Genomic DNA, 24734 nt, shown 5'->3' on the forward strand with positions numbered 1-24734 from the left:
AGACAAAACTCAATGAAGATATATTTAATGTCAAAGTTATCTCCTTCCTTCCCCTTCTCGGATTTGAGAATGACTACATGTCTCACACGTAGGCCAGTGACATTTACTACTAGCCGAATTTACACTTCCTCTCTCGGCACCTTGTTCATGTCAGGATTTATCTGGCTCAGAGGAAGAAGGCAGCTGCAATGGTGACTCGCTAAAATGGTGATTCACAATTCTCAGGGAAGCAGCTGCTGCTAAAAGCTGTGCTTCACGCATCAATCATTTGCTGATTGTCACAGCTAGCTCAGGCACATTATCTGCTCGGCCCACTGATTGTGTGGTTGTTGATATTTGCATCACATTGCAGTGTTCCTGTTGTCATACCATGCTGCACTAGTTGAAATAACATCATCCTGTGGACCTTCAAAAATGAGAAAATCCACATCATCATGAAAATACAACCATCTCATGAAGGAGCTGATGAAAAGAGCAGTCATTCTAAATGCTAAGAGACTAGTTTATTTTCAGTAGTACGATTCTACCCACCTCTGCATTTCTCTGAGGGACTGACCTCGGTCAGTCACAGACCAGCAGTATCATAAGTGCCAGATTTGGGGTTATGGCTTGAGCGATGACCCCTCCTCCTCAAAGGAAATGTTGAAGTTCAAACCCCAGTACCTTAGACTGTGATCTTATTTGTAGATGTAACCAAGATAAGATGAAATCATACTGCTCTAGGGCAGACCCTTAATCCAATACAACCGGTGACCTTAGAAAAAGAAGGAAAGAAAAGGGAGGTGGCAAGACAGGGATAAATTAGGAGGCTAGGATTAACATATACACACTTCTATGTATAAAATGGGGCTTTCCTGGTGGCTCAGATGGTAAAGAATCTACCTGCAATGCAGGAGACCTGGGTTCGATCCCTGGATCAGGAAAATCCCCTGGAGAAGGGAATGGCTACCCACTCCAGTATTCTTGCCTGGAGAATTCCACAGACAGAGGAGCCTGGTGGGCTATAGTCTATGGGATCACAAAGAGTCAGACACAACTGAGTAGCTAACATGTATAAAACAGATAACCAGAAAGGACCTACTGTATAGCACTGAGAATTCTACTCAATACTCTGTAATAGCCTATATGGGAAAAGAATCTGAAACACACACACACATATATATCTGAATTGCTACGCTATACACCTGAAACTTAAACAATCAGATCAGATCAGTTGCTCAGTCGTGTCTGACTCTTTGCGACCCCATGAATCGCAGCACGCCAGGTCTCCCTGTCCATCACCAACTCCTGGAGTTCACTCAGACTCACATCCATCGAGTCAGTGATACCATCCAGCCATCTCATCCTCTGTCGTCCCCTTCTCCTCTTGCCCCCAATCCCTCCCAGCATCAGAGTCTTTTCCAATGAGTGTGAATCAACTACACTTCAGTTAAAAAAATTTTTTAATAGGGGGAAAATGTTAAGACATAGAGACACAGGAGGAATGTCATATGAAGATGGAGGCACAGACTAAAGTAATGTATCTACAAGCCAAGGAATACCTGGGTCTGCCAGAGGCTGGAAGAGATCAGGAAAGATCTTCCCTTAGAGGCTTTGGAGGGAGCACAGTCCTGAAAACACTGTGAAATAACAAATTACCAGTTTGTTGTATCTTGTTATGGCAGCCCTTTTCGGGCATCCATCTGGGGATAGTGAAAGAGTATCAGCAGCTCCTAGAGGGTATGGTATAAAGTGTGTTGACTTAGGAAACAACAGTGACTTTAACATAGTTTTCAAGCCACATTTACTTAGACTTTTCTCAAATTAAAGCATCCCTAAATTCGTAGATAACTGAGCATAAACAACATCAGGATCAGACTAACGGATTAAAAAACATAATATTGGCTTGAGATGAACCAAATATCCCATAACAGCTTGCATGTCTAGTGCTTCCTGGTATCTCATGACCTTTTGGTATTAACAGATATAAAGCTGTCACCATCTTTACTTATGCCTAGAAGTTCCAACACATGCAAAAGAACAAACAGATGCATTAGAATCATTACAGAACCTGTTTCCATAATGTTTGCAAATCAAAAGAAGTGCGTAAGAAATGTTTATAATCAAAATAAGGAAAACAAGAAATATGCTTAAGAGATTGAGCCATTAAACTAAACCTTCATAATCTTGCTTAAGCTTTTAGCTTATTGTTCAATTGTGTACGACTCTGTGACCCCATGAACTGCAGCACACCAGGCCTTCCTGTCCTTCACTATCTCCCGGAGTTGGCCCAAATTCATGTCCATTGAGTGGATAATGCTATCCAACCATCTCATCCTCTGTCCCGCCCTTCTTCTCTAGCCCTCAATCTTTCCCAGCATCAGGGTCTTTTCCAATCAATCAGCTTTTTGTTTCAGGTATTGGAGCTTCAGCTTAAGCATCAATCCCTCCAATGAATATTCAGAACTAATTTCCTTTAGGATTGATGGTTTGATCTCCCTGCTGTCCAAAAGACTCTCAAGAATCTTCTTCAGTACCACAATTCGAAAGCATCAATTCTTTAGCACTCAGCTTTCCTTATGGTCCAACTCTCACATCCGTACATGACTACTGGAAAAACTACAGCTTTGACGATACAGACCTTTGTCGATAAAGTGATGTCTCTGCTTTTTAATATGCTCTCTAGGTTTGTCATAGTTTTTCTTCCAAGAACCAAGCATCTTTTAATTTCATGGCTGCAGTCACCATCTGCAGTGATTTTGGAGCCCAAGAAAATAAAATCTATCACTGTTTCCACTTTTCCCTCATCTATTTTCAATGAAGTGATGGGACCACATGCCAAGATGTTAGTTTTTATTTTGGAAGGTAGTAAAACATAGCAAGCTAGACTCAGACACCTGTGAGTTATGCTACCTCCACTACTAACTAGCTCTGTGTCTGTAGACAGGCTATATACCATCTCCAAACTTCAATTCAATCATTAGTAAATGAGCCTAATAATGTTACCAACTTTATAAAGAAACCATTCGGTAATTATCAGCAACTATTCCTAAGAGTCAGACACGACTGGGCGACTTCACTTTCACTTTTCACTTTCATGCATTGGAGAAGGAAATGGTAACCCACTCCAGTGTTCTTGCCTGGAGAATCCCAGGGACAGGGGAGCCTGGTGGGCTGCCGTCGATGGGGTCGCACAGAGTCGGACACGACTGAAGCGACTTAGCAGCAGCAGCAGCAGCAGCATTTTTATTACCAAGGGCTTCCCAGGTGAAGAGGTAAAGGATCCACCTGCCAATGCAGGAGGAGCAAGAGAGGCAGGTTCAATCCCTGGGTTGGGAAGATCCCCTAGAGGAGGAAATGGCAACCCACTTCAGTATTCTTGCCTGGAAATTTCATGGACAGAGGAGCCTGGCAGGCTATGGTCCATGGGGTCACAAAGAGTTGGATACAACTGAGCACACACATTCTTATTACTAATCTCAGTCTTAGCTAAATTTGCCACTTCACTCATGGAAGAGATATTTCTCCAGGCCTCTGCTTTCTGTTTTTAAACCAGAAAGAAACAAAGCCAGCTGCAAAATGGGTCAACTCTAAACAGTACCCATAATGCCATAGCCTCTCTTTCTACAACTAGACAGAAAGAGTAAATCCTTTGTAAATACTGTTGGTAAGAATTTTTCTAAAATGTGTTAATCCCTTTCTCCCATTTGGTAAATAGAATATACTGGACATGGCAGTATCTTTATACATCTTTCAGCCTCTTGCACTTTTTGAAGGTCCTTATTCAGAGCATCAAATATTATTAGTATGATTTTTTATATAGTACTTTAATATAGCAAAATAGTTTCTTGTTATTTACAAACCATGCTCATAATCCCCTTATAACATCATTTTATTTTTTTGCTTCACTATGCTTTACTTCCATATGTGGAATTTCAGGTAGTTAAAAGGCCAGCCATCAAACCCTAAGTCTCATTCTTGTCAAACTAAAATAAATGTCAAAAATACAGAAATTGATATTTTCAAAACCTCTTCCAAACTGTTAAATTTTTGAACCTAAGATAATTCAATGGGGGAACTGAATTTCTTTTCAGGAAATGGTGCTGGGACAACTAGATGCAAAAGAATGAAGTTGGATCCATATCTCATACCACACATGGATTAACTTAATGAAAGTCACTCAGTTGTGTCGACTCTGCGACTCCATGGACCGTCCATGGAATTCTCCAGGCCAGAATACTGGAGTGGGTAGCCTTTCCCTTCTCCAGGAGAGTTTCTCAACCCAGAGATCGAACCCAGGTCTCCTGCATTGCAGGAAGAATCTTTACCAGCTGAGCCACAAGGGAAGCCCTTGATTAACTTAAAATGGTCATAAATCTAAATGTAAGAGCTAAAACTATAAAATTTTTTAGAAGAAAATAAGAGTAAGGCTTCATGACCTTGGTGCAGGCAACAGACACCAAACACACCAGTGACAAAACGAACACAACATTGCAAAGCAATTATCCTTCAATTAAAAATAAATATCTTTCAATTAAAAATTTAAAATAAATTCCCTGGTGGCTCAGTTGGTAAAGAATTTGCCTGCAATGCAAGGGACCCAGGTTCTATCCCTGGATCTGGAAGAGCCCCTGGAGAAGGAAATGGCAACCCAACTCCAGTATTCTTGCCTGGGAAATCCCATGGACAGAGGAGCCTGGCGGGCTACAGTTCATGGGGTCCCAAGAGTCAGACACGACTTAATGACTAAACCACCACTGCTGCTGCTAAGTCGCTTCAGTCGTGTCCAACTCTGTGCGACCCCATGGACGGCAGCCCACCAGGCTCCCCCGTCCCTGGGATTCTCCAGGCAAGAACACTGGAGTGGGCTGCCATGTCCTTCTCCAATGCATGAAAGGGAAAAGTGAAAGTGAAGTCGCTCAGTCGTGTCCAACTCTTAGCAACCCCATGGACTGCAGCCTACCAGGCTCCTCCGTACCATATATAAATTAAACTTCACCAAAATTTAAAACTTTTGTGCACCAAAAGACACCATCAAAAAGTGACAAGGTTACCCACAGAAGTGGAAAAACTATTTGTCAATCACATCTGATAAATGACTTGTATCTAAAGTATACAGGAATTATTACAACTAAATCAATAAAAGATAACCCAATTTAGAAAATGGGCAATGGATATTAAAAGACATTTCTCCAAAGAAGGTATGCAAATGGCCAATAAGGACATGAAAAGATGCCTAACATCATTAGCTGCTAGAAGATGCAAATTAAAACCACATTGAAATACCACCTCACACCCACCAAGATGGCTATAATAAAAAAGATGGACAATGACAAGTGTTGACAAGGATGTGGAGAAACTGAAAGCCTCCTTCAGAATATAAATATAAATACAGAATATAAAATCGTGCAGCTTCATTGGAAAAAAAGGTTAGCAATCCTTCAAATTATTAAACAGAGGTATGGTGGCTTAGATGGTAAAGTGTCTGCCTGTAATGCAGGAGACCTGGGTTCGATCCCTGGGTCAGAAGATTCCCTGGAGAAGGAAACGGCAACCCACTCCAGCATTCTTGCCTGGAAAATCCCATGGTCAGAGTAGCCTGATAGGTTACAGTCCATGGGGTCGCAAAGAGTTGGCCGCCACTAGGAGACTTCACTTTTTCACTATATGACCAGCTAATTTACTCATAGGTATATATATAATGAATAATGAAAGCACATATCTACACGAAAACTTTCACAAGAATAACATTTTAACACTGCTTCATAACAATGTCCTTCATAATAGCCACAAAGAGGAAACAAAGTGGGTGTTCATCAACTGATGAGTGTTTAAACATAATGTAGTGTATCCTTACAACACTGTATTATTTGGCAGTAAAAAGGAATGGAGTACTGATGCATGCTACAACATGATGGACTTGGTAACATTACACTGAGAGAAAGAAAATACATGTGTGGTTCTATTTATATAGAATATCCAATACATACAAACTTACAGAGACTATGTAATTAGTGGTTTCCAAGATCTGGGGGGTGGTTTGGGGGGAACTGGGGAGTCACAGCTAATGGTTTAAGGGTTTCTCTTGCAGTGATGAAAATGTGACCATGATGATAGTGAATGAATATACTAGAAACCATTGTAATGTGTTCCTTAAATGGCAGACTTTTATGGTACATGAATTATATGTCAATAAAGATTTTTAAAGTAAATTTACTGCAAAACATTCTCAGAGGATGTTAATGTTCAGCGTGAATATGTGAAAGAGGACTAATATACAATATGCCAACCATGATTATCTATAGAGCCATCTACTCATAACAGCATTTTAAAAAACACATTGATAACAGATCCCAACTTGAGCTTGTTTTCTCTTTTCTAAACAGAGAATGTAGGATTAGGAGACCACTTTGTTGCATTTTCCATATTTTGTATATGTTTTATCTTTTGATCATTCTTCTAAAATAGTAAGAGATGTCTATGTATGAATATCCAATCTGCAAATATTAATGTTTCATATATAATGAATGGTAATAATATTGAATGCCAGAATATGTCAATCACTGAGATGTTCCCTTTTATTTATAACTCAGTTTCAGATCTCTTTTCTTGAAGAAGTCACGAATTTTCACATGAAAGCATGCTCTTTTTGGTCACTTATTAACTAACATACACAGTCATCCTTAGGACTATAAAACAGCACAGGGGGGTTGCCTCATCTTATTTTGACCAAGAATATCTGCCTAATGGAAGAGGAACTTTCTAGTGTAAGTAAACATGTGCTTATTTAATTCCAAGGTGTTCAGGCCTTTTATGCCTCCAGTGATTACCATTGTAAACATAAAGCAAGCTCTCTCGGCCATGAAGTCTAAGCAAGGAGGATGCCAGAAGGATGCTACAGTTTAGTTTCTAAGCCTACAGCAGAATACAGAGCTACAGAAAGCACAAGTGGCAGACGCCTTAGAGAAGAACATATTTAACTCATTAACCTTAGTCCTCTAATTTCAGAACTGAGGTCCTGTACACTGAGGCCCTGACTGAGTTGTCTGGATGGAGAACAGAGAAAGAATTAGGACCCAGGTCTTCTGAATCTTCCGCAGTGTTCTTTTACATCATACTGACTCTCAATGCATAATGCACCATGGGCTTCTTTGCCCTTGACTATGCTGTCAGCAGCAATGAAGACGCATACAAGTATGATAAACGCACCGTGTTTATCATGCGCTCTCTTAGGCATGTCAGAGTCCTCTGAGTTCTGCTGTGTTCAGAAAACACCTGCAAATGATGCTGTGCTCAGCCTTCTCATTCATCCAGAACTGCGCCTGACATTTCCAACTCATTTGTAAAGGCAAACTAAAGAAGATAATTAATTTTCATGATCTTTCAGGACATTTTAACATCATCCAGCTCAGGATAAGTGTTTTCACTTTTTATTTTCTTTTGTGCAGATCTTTCTATTGTTGACTGTCATTCTCTGTGCCCCTTTATATAAAAAGTTCTCATGTTTTATTTTTTTCTTTGTGTCCTCTAAAGATAGCATGAGCACAAGTCTCTCAGCTAATAGATTTTCAAATTACTTCACTTTTGCATTTACGAATTTCCCCTTGCTACTTCATTAAATCAATGTTATTCACATAGACAACTTTACACCTAAAAAGTTTGAGACTGAGAATTTATCAAATTAGACTTTTAAATTCTAGTTGAGAATGTCTCCTTTCAAACAGTGAGATTCATGCCATGAGTTTTAAGGATGTCAAAATAATATATTCTCCTTTATCAAGCTAAAACTTATTCAGTGATTGTGTGAAAATTAAATAAGTCCAGTATATATAAATAAATCACATAACAGCAAAATGGTCTTACAAAATGATTTCACACTTAGTTTAACTTATCGATAGATTCATCATTCACAATGGTTTTAAAAGCATAATTAAATTTTGCATGATCTCTGAAGAAAAAAGCGTGGTAAGGGTTGAATATCCCTGAGGCCAACAATTTTTGAAAATATGTACTAACTCTCTAGAAAATTTTACATTCATTCAAGTACTTTTTAATGTATGTATATAATGCCTCATTAATTTTGTTATGTAAATTAAGAGTAAATAAAATTCCAATAAGAAGTAGAGATCTTCAAACTTGATAAGCAAACAAATTATTTTAAAGTATTTAGAAACATCCATTTCCACGTAAATTACATGAAAATAAAAAACATCTTTATTCACTTAAAAAGTTCATATGATTTCTATTTGGTAAAGTTAGTTTTTGTTCCTTAAGAAAAAAGGAACTTTTAAGAAGTTTTATTAAAGCTTTTATTTTAAAGTTTTTTTTAAAGCTTTTATTAAAAATATTAAGTAATTCAAGCCTACTGTTGGGCTATAATTCTGCTGTATTTCATGTTATATCCCCAGTGTCTAGAAGAAAGCCTGACAAATAGTCAAATAGTAAGTCAGTGTTTAATAAAAATTTGTCAAATGAATGCCACATAAATGAACAGCTGTCACTGTTAATATAAAATCTAACATTACCAAAGGATTCAAATGTGCCAGGAACTATGCTAAACTCTATTTTGTTGGTTTTCATTCTCAGTCTTATTCGAGAGGAACCTCTGTCATCTCCATTTTATAGATAAGACTAAGTTCAGAAAGGCTAAGTAAATACCCAAGGTTAAGACTGCAAATTTAGAAGGTTTAAGGATTTAAAACCCAGTTCTCCCTCACTGCAGAGCCTTGTGTTTAAATCCCTATTCTATAATAAGAACAATAATACTAGCAGTGATAATAATAATAATAATGCTGAGCCATTCCTGTACACCACACATGGTTTTAAGCCTTCACATATGTTAAAATTCATTTACTCTTTACAACAGTCTTATAAATAAGACAATACTACCCCAGTTCACAGATAAGCACACAGAATGTGTTATTCTGGTTCCCCCTAAATTATTTCCAATAATTATGCTTGTTTTTATCATGGCCCTTTTTGAGTAATAAACCAAAGAAAAAAAAGGTATAGTTATGGTCTTCCCCCAGAAGTTTGTCTCAAGTCTTGCTTTTGGTGGGACCCTGACTAGGGCATAAACACATAATAAAAATATCTTCTGAGAAACTGAAATGTGCTAGGCAACTAATCCATATTATTATCAGAGTCCTCCTAACATTCTCAAGACAGATATGATTATCCTCATTTCATTGATGACAAAACTGAGGCTGCTAGAGATTGCCCAAGCCACAAGCTAGCTATTGCCCAAACACACTATCCAATGACTACTGGTACTTCTCATTGTCTGGAGATAAAGATTTTCCTGGAGCTTTGGCAAAATAGAACAACCCCATCCTTGAACACTCTGCCAAAGCAGCCTCTTCTTTACATGCCTTACCACTGTGACTTCAATGATACATCAAAGCAATAAAGACAGAAAGGGCACATATCGCTGGAAAGTGAAAGTAAAAGTCACTCAGCTGTTCCCGACTCTTTTAGATCCCATGGACTATACATTCCATGGAATTCTCCAGGTCAGAATACTGGAGTGGGTAGCTGTTCCCTTCTCCAGGGGATCTTCCCAACCCAGAGATCGAACCCAGGTCTCCCACACTACAGGCAGATTCTTTACCTGCTGAGCCACGAGGGAAGAATCCCATATCACTGGGATTCTTCTCAATAGAGAACCCAGAATACTTCCTAAGTAACAAATCCATTAATGGTTACCAGAATTTATTTTCACTCCTCCTTCTCACTGAATACAAACTCAGCAACATTAGTGCCTACAGCTTTCCATTTTTCACGTTGTATCACATGCAGTTAATCAAATTCACTTAAAGGAACACCTCATTATTTCTCACAACTTTTCTGAGAAAACAATACTGTCTTTGTTTTGTGGAGCAGTATAGAGGCAAAGGCACAATCAAAATGAATACTGAGAACTTCCCTATTGGAGAGACCATGTTTCCTCCTGACGCTTTGTCTTCAGTGACCCCTAGTTCAGATTTAAGGTAAGACGATGCAGCAGCCAGTGACAGTCCTGAGTCAGGTCTACCCTTGCCAAGAACACGAAGCTCTCCCCTGGCCTTAATTCAGAAAGAGCTCTGCACAGAAAGGGTCCTTAGGAGAACTAAGGAAAAGTCAAGCTTGAATTCCAACCTGGTTAAAATTCCACAGTGCTGTGCACATTACACCGTAACAAGAGCAGTAATTGCTAGCTTGAAAAGAAGGAAAAATGAGTGTATAAATGAATGAAGGCAATTCGTGGAAAGTTAAAAAATAGGCAACTGGTTTTATTGCCCTCCAAGGGATAGTATTTAAGTCATAATCTTAAATCAGTCAGCCACTGAGCCAATGCATTTCCTACTCCAATTCAGAGTAATGCATAACCAAAACTTTTATGTATCATTACTTCTCTGAATGTTAATTCGAATCCAACTCATCACTTAGTAAGAACTATTCGATTATCATAATTATATATAACTAATCCAGTACCCATACGTGCAAGTGTTATCAAAGCATAATATAAATGACTTCACCCAAACCACTTCTGCAAATATATTTAGTATTTCCTACTCGTTACTCCAGAACTAGACAAGACCAATCTATTCCAAAAATAATTTAGACCTGAAAAAGATTAATAGTACATAATATTCCTAATTACTCCTAATAAACAAATGAAGGTTCTACCTGGGTTTTTCCTTGAAATTTGAATGAAATCTTAGTAAATTTAATTTTAACATATATTTTAATCAACATAAAGAACTTAATTCAGAGATTCAAGACAATGGAAGAGATTTAGAATTTACGCATGTTTCTTTAAGGTGAGCAAACACACCACTGCGTATCTGATATGTGACAAAGCTCTTGTCTTTAGTTATGTCCCTTATTGCTCTAGCAAGAGCTGCATGGTTCATGGTGAAGCTGGACTGAGTGAACTTTTAATGACTGTATGAGTAACTGAGATGTGGCTGGAAGCCAATGTTTAAATTGAATTACTTTCTAATCTTTCAAAGCTAAGAAACACACAGCTGAAAAAAGCGCACAATAAATATCAATATAGTTTGTTGGAAACATCAGTGTAAGGAAGGTCCCAGAAGCTCTTCATTAACAAAGATGAAAAGGGAAGCAGATGCAGATACCCGCAAGCCAGAGACAATCCAAATACCTCTGTAATCATGCTCTCACCAAATCCCCTCATTACCAATCCTACATACATCCTCAAAACTAAACCTAAATTAACCCCTAAACATCATCTTAACGTCATTGGTATCAATAAAAAGTAATTAAGGGAACTAACATAAATCATGACACTAAAGATGAATAGCTGCTTTTTGGATGTAAATAATCACCAATATTTACTGCAAGCTGACTGCATAACCATTCTTAAGAAAACATGGAACTTTCTGAGCATTTTGGTGATGGTCATGAGATCCAATTAAACAGCTAAGAGCAGCAATTTTTTTTTAATAGTTTGATCTGCTAAACCCAAACTCCCAATCCACTCCTCCCCTCTCCCACTTGACAACCACAAGCCTGTTCTCCAAGGTGGTGAGTCTGTTTTTGCTTCACAGATAAGTTCATCTGTGTCATATTTTAGATTCCACATAGAAGTGGTATCATATGGTATTTGTCTCTTTCTGACTCAAGTTCTGAATAAAGGGTAAAGCCAAGAGCAATTAGTTGAAAGTCTTTTGATGGTCATTCATCTAATGGCTATGTACTGAGCAACTAGAAGCTAGTAGAGGGTAACGCGGTACACAGGAAAGACAAGATGCTAAAACCAAAGGGGATTATAGAACCCGTGGATAATCAAACCCTTTAACTTACAGTTTTGATGAGGGTTCTGAAGGGGAAAATAGGTTGTTAGCAAATAATTAGAACTCAAGGACGAGCTAAATTAGATGGAGAGATAGCCTCTCTATGGAGGTGAACCAGATGGAGCTGTACGTGGCAAACATACCAAGTGTGCCGCGGAGCAAACATGAGGATCACTGTTGACCTTGTCGTCATGGATACAATGATTTACTTTTACTCCATGCCAGGTCTGCCTCTATACCCTCAGTACCACACCTACAAGTTAGGAATGCCCTTGTCTCCCATCCCCTCGATTCCCTGAGTCCCAATCTCTCCTTCAACCTCTTTGCCCCTTCACCCCTCCCAGCTGGGTTTCTGCTGGCTGGCTGGATGTGTAAATGCGGAACTCTGTGGTTCCTGCTGCACTATGATGTCAGGGTCAGAGGAATGAGAACCAGCCAGCTGACACACACAGAAACACATCTCAGCACTGATAAGTTTGGCTGAAAAAGTTTTTCTTGATGCTACAGAAGTAAGTATACAAACATTGGGCAAATTTATTTTTCTCAAATTTAAGTATACTGTATTTAAAATCTATTTAAGTAAACATACTTTTAATTTATTTCACTATAAACTGATTCTTTCCAATTATTTATGCTTAAAGTCTTAGCCTGCCTAAAATAAAAATGAGATTTGTGCTATTGTTATTATTCTTTAAGAGTGTTTAAAGCTTGATGGTATCCTATCTATTACACTAGATATTACATTAGATGATATCCTATTACAATAATATTACAACACAATATTCTCTTATATAAAATATTTATAATTTAAAAGGTGAAACAACCCAAGCCATATTTTTCTTATACATGATACAAATAAATCCAAAGTATTAAGAAGATATAAAAATTATTCTTCCTAATACTAATATCATGAGAGGGTTTGATATTAAAATGAAATAAATAGATAGTGTAATGTATTCCAAAGGGTTGAGTAAGTTAATACACAGAAAAAAATGTAAGCTGACATCTGACTTTAGAGTCTGAAGATAGAATATCAAAATGTGAGTTATATCCAAAAAATCTACAATCATTCAATGATGTCAGTTGGTATTCATGGTTCTCCTTAGCCTTGGTTCAAAACATTAAACAAAGACTTTTAATAAATGCCTATTAATACAAAGAACATTCTAGAGGTAAATGGTAACTAGCATGGGTTTGTCCTTAGAATGTAACTTATGAAGCCACAGTTGAAGTATTAGAGGAAATAGAAGGAATGACAGCTCTCATCTCCACCCGAAGCACTATTTTCATACATATTTTTATGTTCATAAAGTCACAGGAAGGGGAGACAGCAAGGAAAATACATCATTAAGTGCCTACCCTGTACCACACACTTTTCATGCACATGATCTTATTTCAACATAAAGCTCTGAATCATATGCATTTTAGGAAGAAACCATGGTTTAGAAAATGTTACTAACCTCTTAAGCTAGTAAGAATCCAAACCCTGGTCTGACTGACTCCAAAGCTCAACTTCTTTACATTACACCACACTGCTGGAGTAGAACATCATGATGAGAGCTTGGGAAAGGCTGGGAGAGGAGACAGATGGAACTTGCTTGGCCTCAAGCACTAAGACTATCTGATCTAAACTCAGAGGTGACGCTTTGCTTATGATCAATGAAGACAGGGGAGAGGGAGGGAGTTACTAAGCATTGTCAGGAAGACACTCCCACCCCAATTCATTTTTCCTTCCTTCAAATAATCCTTTCAAGTTGTATTAAATAGAATGCAGGGAGTTTAACACAAAGGAAAAAGTACATATTCTGGAATCAGATTCCTCCTCCTCCATTCTCCCCACCACTCCTGGTTTGAATATAAAGCACCGGATAAATTCCCTTACAGGAAAAAAAGTGAACATCTTAGTCACTCAGTCGTTTCCAACTCTTTGTGACCTGGTGGACTGTAGCCTGCCAGGCTCCTCTGTCTATGGAATTTTCCAGGCAAGAATACTGAGTGGGTTGCCATTTCCTTCTCCAGGGGATCTTCTTGATCCAGGGGTCAAACCTGGGTCTCCTGCATTGCAGGTAAGACTCCCTATTGTCTGAGCCACCAGGGAAGCCCTAACTGCCCTAGAGGTTTCTCACAAAAATCTCTCTCACAGTCACAGCCTGCACCTGAAATCTAGTCAAAGTAATTAATATCTTGCCCTTTGGCCACTAGAGCATACGTCAGAGAAGATGGCCCAATACACACCATTGTTCCAAGTAAACAACGAGCTTTGCCGAAGGCTGTACTCACCTGGAACAATCAACCCAGGAAGCCCTGTCACTGTTTTCTGAGTAACAAAAAAATATTCACTCAGGAATTCACTCCTTTCCCTCAGCAGAGATAGCATTTTAGTTACCTGTGAACCTAACATTTTTTAAAAAGTATATTTTAAACAACATATTAAGAATGCTCAGCTCTCCAGGGACTAGCTTTCTGGAATTCTCAAATTCTAGAACTCTTAGCTAAACAAAACTAAATTCCAAACCTATTAGCCAAATCAGTCCCTCAATAGGCAACAATAAATGAACACAATAGAAAAGACTACTGGTCAGGTCCCAAAGATCAAGGCTTATTATTCCCTCTATTATGGATGTTTTAACAGTGTGCTAATTCAAAGACAATAAGAGCCACAGACCACAAATAAAATGATTTTCTGGAGGGTGAGAAAATCTGTTGAGAAAAAGCCACTACAGCTCTTTTTGCAAAAAAAAAAAAAAAGAATCACATCATGCTACTAAAGAGCATATTGTTGTAGCTACAATACTTCATTCTATTTTGGAGGGTAGATAAATGACTAAAGAACAAACTACTATCTAGAACTTTTTCAGGATAAGAAGTTCTAGAGCCTGTGCTTGGGTAATTAGCCCTCTCCTCTACCTACACATTTTTTACATCTGCCTGTATGTGTGATGACTATGAGTCATCAATAAAAAAACTGGACTGGGACTTCCCTGGTGGTCCAGTGGTTAAGAGTCTGAGCTCCCTGTGCAGGGGACTCAGGTTCGATCCCTAGCCAGGGAACTAGATCCTGCATTTGCAACTAAAGATCCTGCATGTTGCAACTAAAACCTGGTACAGCCCCACCCCCCGCACCCCTCTGCAAAAAAAAGAATAAAATTCGACTATTGGAATGGTCAGTTTTATGGGCCAGCTTGGTTAAAGTACTCAGTTATTCAAGCAAACACTAATCTAGGTGGTGTTGTAGAGGAACATCTATAATCAACTGATTTAAGTGAAGGAGATTATCCTCAATTAATTTGGATGGGTCTGACCCAATCAGTGGAAAGGACAGAACAGTGGTTTTCCTGGGGAAGAGGAAATTCTATCTGTAGATTACAACTTCAGTTCCTGCCAGTTTCCAACCTGCCAACCTGACTTTTGAACTTGCCTAACCAGCTTCCAAAATCACATAAACTAAAATCACATGAACTCTCGCTTGGTTAGTTGCTCCCAACTGTGCTGTAGAAAGGGGGAAGAAAAGGATGTAGTTAAGGCTTAAAATTTGCATGTACCTCTGCCCAGAAGGAACCCCTTATCTCCCCTAGCTGTAAGGTGGAGATTTCAAGCCCAGAATCTCAAGCTATAAATTGCTGAATTACAGCACAAATTGAATTCCCAACCTTGCAGATCATCTTTATTAAAGTGAGGGCACTGATTGGCAAGGAATAGAATCCTGAAAACTGAAATAGATACATCTGGGAAATCCCAATGAAGCAGAGGATTTCAGACTCCTAAATTCTACTGACTCATTCTCCAACAGAAGCTACCCTCTAGTCTGTGTGAGGTTAACCCCTGCTTTGATTGATGAACCTGTAATAGTCTCTCCTGAGGCATCTGCCTTGCAAGACACTGCTAATTCTCCTCAGGACTTATCCCTGCAGCTCTCTGCTTCTAGATTGATAAGTAGACTCATGTTCCAGCGGGCCTCAAAGGGTGAGGTACACAGTGTGACCACTATGGAAGTGTGTTATACACCAAAAGAAATGCATGGTTTTTCCAACTTATTCCCCACAGAGAAATCTGGGGAACATGTGCATAAAAGAATGGATATTAAGGGTGTTGGATAATTGTGGAAGGAATACAAAGTTGAGTAAGAATGAATTCATTGATATAGTCTCACTAAACAGAGATTCTGGATTCAGTGTTTTAGCTCAAGGGGCTAGAAAGGGGTCTAGCATTTTGTTTGGTTGGTTGAAACATGGGCCAACATTACATGAAGTCAAAAGACCAGAACTGAATGCCTTGGTATACTGTTGAATAAATGTCAAATAGCTTTATCATGTAAAACCTGCTTACCTACCCCTGGAGGCCAAAGGACATGCCTTTAACTATGACTGTGAGAAATATATTTGTGAGAGGAGCCCCAGCATCCGTGGAAAACTCTGAGGTCACTCTTTTCTACAGGTCAGAAGTTACAGTGGGAACCGCTGTCACTGAGCTGGGATCCCTAAATACAATGGGGAAAAGTGGGTGGCAGGGCCAAGCGGCAGCACTGAATCACCAAAGACAGATGTGACTGCCCCAGCGACAGAGCCAAAGCAGGAATCAAACAGTCCTGCAGACACACTATAGTGTTGGCTGCTTGATCCTGGTGTCCCCAGAAAATCAACAGATGGTAAGCTAATAAATTCCACTTGATCTGTGTAAGGACAACATTTCTAGGACTAACGAACAGAGGTCTATCATGAATCATCAAAACAGTTACAACCTCTCCATCAGTTTTCAGTTCCTAGGGGTTCTTGAATCCACTGAGTGAAGGGGAGACTAACTCCCCTTGAGCACTTGCTGTACTCCCAAACAATCACATTGTTGATCTTTCTCCCAGCCTTCTTTTATGAGCACCAGCAGCAGGCAGAGACGCTGCTTGGAGATCTGGCAGGCCCTGACAGGTGACTCATAATGCAAACCCTGAGGCTTTTGGAACAAAGCCCTGTCTTCCTCTGCAGGTATCTACTCTCTCTTTGAGAAACAGATTTTGGCTTGCTACTGGGCCTTTGTAGAAAATGAATGTTTAATCATGGTCCAGCAACTTACATGAGATCAGAGCCACCCTTCAGGAACTACATGAACTGGTTTCTGTCTGATCCACCAAGCTGTAAGGCTGGGAGTGCGTAGCAGCATGTCGATACCAACTGGAAGAGGTACACATGAGACTGGGCTCAAGCAGGCCATGAAGACATGAGTAAATTACACAAAGAAGTGGTCCAAATGTCTATGGCCCCTACTCCTGCTACATCGTCTATGCTTTACTGGTCTGTATCTATTGCCTCATGGGGAGTTCCCTAAAACTTGTTGACTGAGGAAGAGAAAACCTGGGCTTGGCTTACAACTGGTTCATATGATACGTGGGCATCAAAAGTGACCACCTGTTGCACCACAGCTCCTTTCTAATACATTTCTGAAGAACCATGGTTGAAAGGAAGTCTTCTTAGAGAACAGAACTTTGGACAGTGCTGCTAGATGTTCATACTGTTTGGAAGAAGAAACGGCCAGAGGTATAAAACTATACTGGTTCATAGGCTGTGGCCAACAGTTTGAATAGTCAGCAATTTGGAAAGACAATGATCAGAAAATCGGTAGAAGGAAATCTGGGGAAAAGGTGTATCAACAGACCCCTCTGAATAGGCAAAGATGTGTCCCATGTGAATGTTCACCAAAGGGTGATCTCAGCAGATGAGGATTTTAATAATTAAACAGCCAAGAGGACCTATTATTCCGTGGATCTGTGTCTCTTTTCCCAGCCATTTACTGTCACTGCCCAAAGGGTTCATGAACAGTGACCATTAGGGCAGAGGGAAAAATTATACATGTGCTCAGCAACATGGAATTGAACTCACCAAGACTACCCTGGCTATAGCTACTGCTGAGTGCCTAAGCTTTCAGTAGCAAATATAACACTGAGTTCCCAACATGGCATCAATCCCTGGGATGATCAGCCAGCTATCTGGTGGAAGGTTTATTATACTGGACTTCTTCCATCATGGATGAGGGGGTGCTTTCTTCCTACTGCAACAGACACTCTGGATATAGAACTGCTTTCCCTGCAAGCAATCCTTCTGCCAAAACTACCACGTGTGGATGTACAGAATGCCTTATCCACCATCATGGTATTCTACATGGCATTTTTGTTTCTGATCACACTTCACAGCAAATGAAGTCTGGCAATGCTCATTCACTGGTATTACAATTTTATCCATCATCCTGAAGCAGAAAGCATGACAGAACAGTGGAATGGCCTTTGAAGATTCAGTTACAGTGCTAGCAAGGTGGCAGTAGGTGCCAAGGCTCCAGGAAGAGGTTATAAATACTATAAATCAGCATCCACTGGTGTGATACTGTCTCCCCTAGCCAGGATTCATGGGTCTAGGAATCAAGGGGTAGAAATGAGAGGGACTCCACTCAGGATAATACTGAGTGGAGTCCCTCTCATTTCTATTATCCCTAGTAATCTGCTAGCAAAACCTTGCTTCCCATCCCTGTAATCTGTTGTTTTGCTGGTCAAGAGGTCTTAGTTTCAAAGAGAAGAGTTCTTTCACCTGGAGACACAGCAATGATTCCACTGAACTGAGTAAAAACTGCCACGGGTCACCTTGGGCTCCTCAGGTCTCTGAATCAACAGGCAAAGAAGGGAGTTTCTATATTGGCTGGTGTGATTGATCCTGATTATTAAGGGGCAGTTGGGCTGTGCTACACAACAGAGTAAGAAAGAATATGTCTGTAATACAGAAGATCCCTCAGGGCATCTGTTTACTATCAAGTTCTGTGATTAAGGTCAAGAAAACCACAATTCAATTCACAAGCCAATGAAAAAACCATAAAACAATAATCAGTGGCTCAGACTCTTTAGGAATGAAGGTTTGGGTCACCTTTCCAGGCAAAGAACCAGAAGGGGCTGAGGTACCTGCTTGAGGGCAAAGGAAATAATGGAATATATGGATTGAGTAGTGGAAGAAAGGAGTTATACACACCAGCCAAGACCATGTGACCAGTTTCAGAAATAAGGACTGTTAAGTTACTCCTCTTGTTCATTTTTCTGTTATTTATGTTTGTCTGTGTGTCTCAAATATTTGTTGCTTTCTTCCCTCTCAAGTGCTTGTCTTCTAATATAAGATATATTAATAATAGGTAACTTTATATCACGGTATTTAAGTTATGGTCTATAAGAAGAGTGAACCCCCAGGGACCTTGCCCCTCTCCTGGGGAAAGGGTTAGCACACTTTCAGTTATACACAGTATAGCTCTAATCATGTTAGGCATAAGTATGACTTTGTTGTTGTTATTTATTTTGATATTAAGTATGATTTAAGGAAATATGTCTGCATGTCAAGTTGACAAGGAGTGGACTGCGATGATCAGTTTAGTCTGTGATCCCGTTACTCAGTCAAACACTGAATGAGGTGTTCAGTTCAGTTCAGTCACTCAGTCGTGTCTGACTCTGCAACCCCATGAATCGCAGCACACCAGGCCTCCCTGTCCATCACCAACTCCCAGAGTTCACCCAGACTCACATCCATCGAGTCAGTGATGCCATCCAGCCATCTCATCCTCTGTCGTCCCCTTCTCCTCCTGCCCCCAATCCCTCCCAGCATCAGAGTCTCTTCCAATGAGTCAACTCTTCGCTTCAGGTGGCCAAAGTACTGGAGTTTCAGCTTTAGCATCATTCCTTCCAAAGAACACCCAGGGCTGATCTCCTTCAGAATGGACTGGTTGGATCTCCTTGCAGTCCAAGGGACTCTCAAGAGTCTTCTCCAACACCACAGTTCAAAAGCATCAATTCTTCAGCGCTCAGCCTTCTTCACAGTTCAACTCTCACATCCATACATGACCACTGGAAAAACATAGCCTTGACTAGACGGACCTTTGTTGGCAAAGTAATGTCTCTGCTTTTGAATATGCTATCTAGGTTGGTCATAACTTTCTTTCCAAGGAGTAAGCGTCTGGGAAGGAATTTTGTAGATGTGATTAACATTTACAATCAATCAATTTAAGTAAAGGATATCATTCTCAATAATCTGGATAGGCCTGATTCAATCATAGGTTGGTGTTGGTTGAGTCTTGTCAGACTCTTGAGACCCCAGGCACAGATTGTACCCTGCCAGGCTCCTCTGTCCATGGGATTCTCTTGGCAAGAATACTGGAGTGGGTTGCCATTTCCTTTTCCAGGGGATCTTCCCAACCCAGGAATTGAACCTGAGTCTCCTGCATTGCAGGCAGATTTTTTGACTGAGCTGTGAGGAAAGCCTGATCCAATCACTGGAGAGGTCTTAAGAACAGAACTATTTTCCCTGAGGAAGAAGCAACACCACTTGGCCATTAGCTTCTGCCCTAGAGTTTTCCAGCCTGCCCTTCCTGCCTTAAGATTTCAGGCAGCCTCCACAAATATTCAAGCCAATCTCTTGCAATAAGTCATACTGGTTCTGTTTATCTGGAGGAACTCTAATATAATTATGTTCAAATTATGAAGGCATGTAAGTGAGACATATTAAAATGATTTCCACTTAAAAAATTCCATTAAAAAAGGGAACCTTGTTATCCATTGTGATTCCCAAGGGTGTACCAGAAATACAGTGTTTCTATGAATATGGTAGAAATTAAGATATGTAACTAAAACCCTGTTATAAGTAACTTCCCCCAAAGACACTGAGAAAGTCAGAATTTTAAGCCAGGTTTCATAACAACCAAGTTTATCCTGACCTTAATTACATAAATTATTTGATAAATAAATGCTTAGTTTCTCTAGACAATACTCAATATCACAAAGAAAGTTATAGAATCATGGATTTTCTTCAATTGAAAACACTACTTGGAGAAACAGTGATGAAGCTTTGGAATTTCATAATAACCAAGTGAATACTTTTTTAAACTGGACATCAGCCTAAGATTTAACTGAACATCAGCCTAAGATTTAACTGAAAACATAAGGAACAGGAATGCTTGGATCGTGTTTTATCTGAGGATTTTTTCCTTTAATCACAAATATGTCAGTAGGCGTAAAATCTAGATCAAAAGCAGAAAGCTGTTAAAAGCTAAGACGCAGGTCAAGGATCAAAATTAAATTGTTCTCCCTGATTCCTTGGAGGTGGAGGTGTCCGTTTGATGCAGAGCATTCCCAAGTAACGTAAGAAGGTCTGAAATGACTCCCAGGGAAAAGGCCAGGTAACACTCCATGTCATTATAAGGAAATTAATTTCAGCAGCTTCCATGCCCTTTCCTCCTCCATTTCAAGCAAAGCTCGGCCAGAAACAACCGCTTGCTTGCTAATCCTCTCATTTTATACTCTTTTCTCTGAAAACTTCCTCCTTAGGATAAATCCAAGAAGAGTAGGAAATAACAACCCCTCTATATTGTATGCTGCACTTAGCTCCATGTGAGCAGTTTCAACCGCAAGGAATTCATTCTGATTTGAAAGTTACTGCAAGCCTTATAAAAGAAAGAAAGAATGAAAACAGGTAAGGCAAACTGTCAGGGAATATTTAACAGGAGGATTCCTACGTGCTGTTTCTCATAAATTCTCTGTTCCTTATCAGTTCCTATTCCGAGAACGAGTAGAACTTCACCCAGCTCTCAGGACTGAGATCATGAGAAATGGTATCTGCTTGGATTCCTTTCAGTAACTCCCTTCAGTGACTCTTTTCAGTGTCAGCGACCTTGTATGTATTAGACTACCCATATTGTGGCTATTGATAAAATTTCATCCTGTGTAATAGCTGAGTAATCATCTTAATAAAGATATATAAGCCTGCATTTGTGCTAATAAAATAGCTTTGCTCCATCAGAGCTTGGGTCCCCGTGTCTTACTTTCTTTCTTCCTTTCTCTCTCTCTCTCCCTCCCTCCAGCTCTCTCTTTCACCTTCTTATCGTGGACTCCAGACCACCAGGTTCCGGTCCATTAAAGGACCCCAACAGCGAATTAAATCAAAGGTGACTTCTAATTCATTAGCAATAAAGCACAATTGAGTAATTAACACATTTGTGTTTTTCATTTTTCGGAAGACAGTCACATGAATCTATACTAAGGACGAGCAAAGGCAGCATCTAAAAAGACTGGCCCCATTCCCTACTCTAGCAACCCTTCAGGCCATACAACCCTCAAAACTGAGAGTGTCACAAGGCCTCTTCACCTGTTCACTTCAGTTGCTCAGTCCTGTCTGACTCTTTGCGACCCCATGAACTGCAGCACACCAGGCCTCCCTGTCCATCACCAACTCCCAGAGTTCACCCAAAATCATGTGCATCGAGTCGGTGATGCCATCCAGCCATCTCATCCTCTGTTTTCCCCTTCCCCTCCTGCCCCCAATCCCTCCCAGCATCAGAGTCTTTTCCAATGAGTCAACTCTTCGCTTCAGGTGGCCAAAGTATTGGAGTCTCAGCCTCAGCGTCAGTCCTTCCAATGAATACCCAGGACCGATCTCCTTTAGGATGGACTGGTTGGATCTCCTTGCAGCCCAAGGGACTCTCAAGAGTCTTCTCCAGCACCACAGTTCAAAAGCATCAATTCTTCGGCGCTCAGCCTTCTTCACAGTCCAACTCTCACATCCATACATGACCACTGGAAAAACCATAGCCTTGACTAGACGGACCTTTCACCTGTGGCCCCACATAAAGGTCTCTGCTCTAATGCCCTGGCTGGTACCCTCCTCCCTCCAAATGGGCCTCAGCACTAGTCTAGCCAGTTTTCCCAGGGCCTCGATTTCGTTCTCCAGGCCCAGCTCCAACCCTGGGGCCATACTGTGATCAGACCTCTCTGTTTATCTGCCTGGATATCTCCTGCTTCCAGACTCTGTGTCACCGCAGCCCACCCACCTGCTGGGACACCATCTGCCGCATCTTGTTGGTCAACCTGGACTCCGGCTCCCTGCCTGTCAGGACAGCCTCCTGTTGTTCTCATCATTCTCTCCAGAAGATAAAGCCACTTAGCATGGCTGGACGGTCTCCCATGGGCTAGAACGAGTTCCCATTTCAGTGCCTCTTTCACCACTGACCCATGTCCTGTCTTTAAAAAACAAGCTAATTTGTCCTTCTAACCACCACTCTTATTCTGACATTACACTGCTCTAAGAACTACAAAATATTTCAATTTTAACAAGTTTCAAGCTTAATTAAAAGAGACTAAGAACTGCTTAACAGAGTTATGGGTGTGTGATAAGCTTAGAAAGGTAGAAGTCATGTACAAACCTGTACCAAGAAAACCTGAAAAACAGTGGAATTTTTTCACTGACACTATAGAGGTGAAAAGAAATAGTCCAATTCAGTTTTTCAAACAGATTGCCATCCAATAGCTCATTGAAAAAAATGGAAATTAAAAAATGAAATAAATTAACCTTTCAGAAGGTAAACAAAATGTCTACATAATACCAACACAAGTTTCAAACCCAGTTATAGAGATTGTCTCAGTCAATACAGTTATGAAACACATAGATATTTTGGCTATATTAAAAAAATTAGTTTTGCACATGCCCCTTAATTTAAAACAAACAACAAAAAAAATCACTGCTGTTAGACTGTATAGCCACTGATTTGCTTAGAAACAATATTTTCACCAGCATCAGCTTAATGAGGTATATTGAAAACAAAGGCAAGAAACAGAAACTTAATATAATCTTCAAACTAGAAACACTCTTGTAGAAATCAAACCCAATGGAGTCCAATCACAGTAAAGTTTTATTAAACAATCAGTCATATAGACACTATTTTAAAGTGAAAGTTGCTCAGTTATATCCAACTCTTTGCAACTTCATGAACTATGTAGTCCATGGTATTCTCCAGGCCACAATACTGGAGTGGGTAGCCTTTGCCTTCTCCAGCGGATCTTCCCAACCCATGGATCCAACCTTGGTCTCCCACAGTGCAGGCAGATTCTTTTTTTTTTTTTAATTTTTTTAAATTTTTAAATTTTTATTTTTTTTTGCAGGCAGATTCTTTACCAACTGAGCCACAAGGGAAGCCCAAGAATACTGGAGTGGGTAGCCTACTATTTTAAGTGCTCTATAAATATCCATTGATTTAATCTTTTTAATCACTATAAAAGAGGAACTATTATCAGTTCCATTTTGCAGATGAGAACCTAACCTTGACACAGAGAGATTAAGAAATTCAGCAGGTAACAAATGGCACAAGTGGGACTAAAATCTGGTAGCCAGTGATTTAATCCACTGCACTGTTCTGTTATCTCCAAATGACTTGCTAAGACTCATGCAGCTGGATGGTCCAGGTACAGAATGGAGATTTGACTTCCAATGTTCTCTTTCCACCAATATTTCCAAGTCATTCAAATTTCCACTAGTCAGAAAGACTTTGAAATCTCAAGTTTATCTGCCTGGATAATAATAATAAATTGTCACAAGCAAAACAGCTAAAGAAAAATTTTAAAGTGCTGTTGATATTACAACTTGATGTGATGTGATTAAGCTATGATATATATTTAAATGGGCTTCCCTGGTGGCTCAGATGGTAAAGAATCCACCTGCAATGAGGCAGACCTGGGTTTGATCCTTGGGTTGGGAAGATCCCCTGGAGGAGGGCATGGCAACCCACTCCAGTATTCTTGCTGAGAGAATCCCCATGGACAGAGGAGCCTGACGGGCTGCAGTCCATGGGGTTGCAAAGAGTTAAACACAACTGATCACCTAAGCACAGCACAGCACATTCATTTAAATACCTAAAACAGACTCTATGGGTTAATATCATTTTCAGTGAAGGGGCTTGTTTTAAGTGGCCCCCTAGCAGTCAGCTCACAAAGTTGAGCCATGTTCTGTATGACATACAAATAGCATCTAAACACCAACCAAACAGGGCTTCCCTGATGGCTCAGATGGCAAAGAATCTACCCACAGTGCAGAAGACCTGGGTTTGACCCCTGGGTCAGGAAGATCCCCTGGAGAAGGGAATGGCTACCCACTCCAGTATTCTTGCCTAGAGAATTCCATG

The 24734-nt window shown here is 40.0% G+C and overlaps 1 protein-coding gene and 1 long non-coding RNA gene across 12 annotated transcripts in view; one reads left to right on the forward strand and one right to left on the reverse strand.

The window, feature by feature from the left end:
- Positions 1-24734, reverse strand: part of PKIB (cAMP-dependent protein kinase inhibitor beta) — a 120907-nt gene that overhangs the window by 58465 nt on the left and 37708 nt on the right. For 3 of the 11 annotated variants that reach the window (XM_055535036.1, XM_055535037.1, XM_055535030.1), the window contains exon 1: positions 13238-13432. The exons of 4 other annotated variants lie outside the window; for them this stretch is intronic. Coding sequence is in view for 1 of the 7 variants with exons in the window: in XM_055535040.1 (XP_055391015.1) it covers positions 11921-11970 (50 nt within the window). In the remaining 6 variants the exon portion in view is untranslated. Of the gene's footprint in view, positions 1-11920; positions 12118-13237; positions 13433-24734 lie in introns of those variants that run through there. 4 more of the 11 variants (XM_055535028.1, XM_055535038.1, XM_055535032.1 and 1 more) reach the window with 4 other exon arrangements.
- Positions 20159-21571, forward strand: LOC129619727 (uncharacterized). The gene is made up of 4 exons (XR_008698060.1): positions 20159-20275; positions 20887-20963; positions 21112-21256; positions 21335-21571. It is a non-coding gene; the product is annotated as an uncharacterized LOC129619727 (long non-coding RNA).

The sequence above is a fragment of the Bubalus kerabau genome, chromosome 9 (genome assembly GCF_029407905.1).
Source record: "Bubalus kerabau isolate K-KA32 ecotype Philippines breed swamp buffalo chromosome 9, PCC_UOA_SB_1v2, whole genome shotgun sequence".
Lineage (NCBI taxonomy): Eukaryota > Metazoa > Chordata > Mammalia > Artiodactyla > Bovidae > Bubalus > Bubalus kerabau.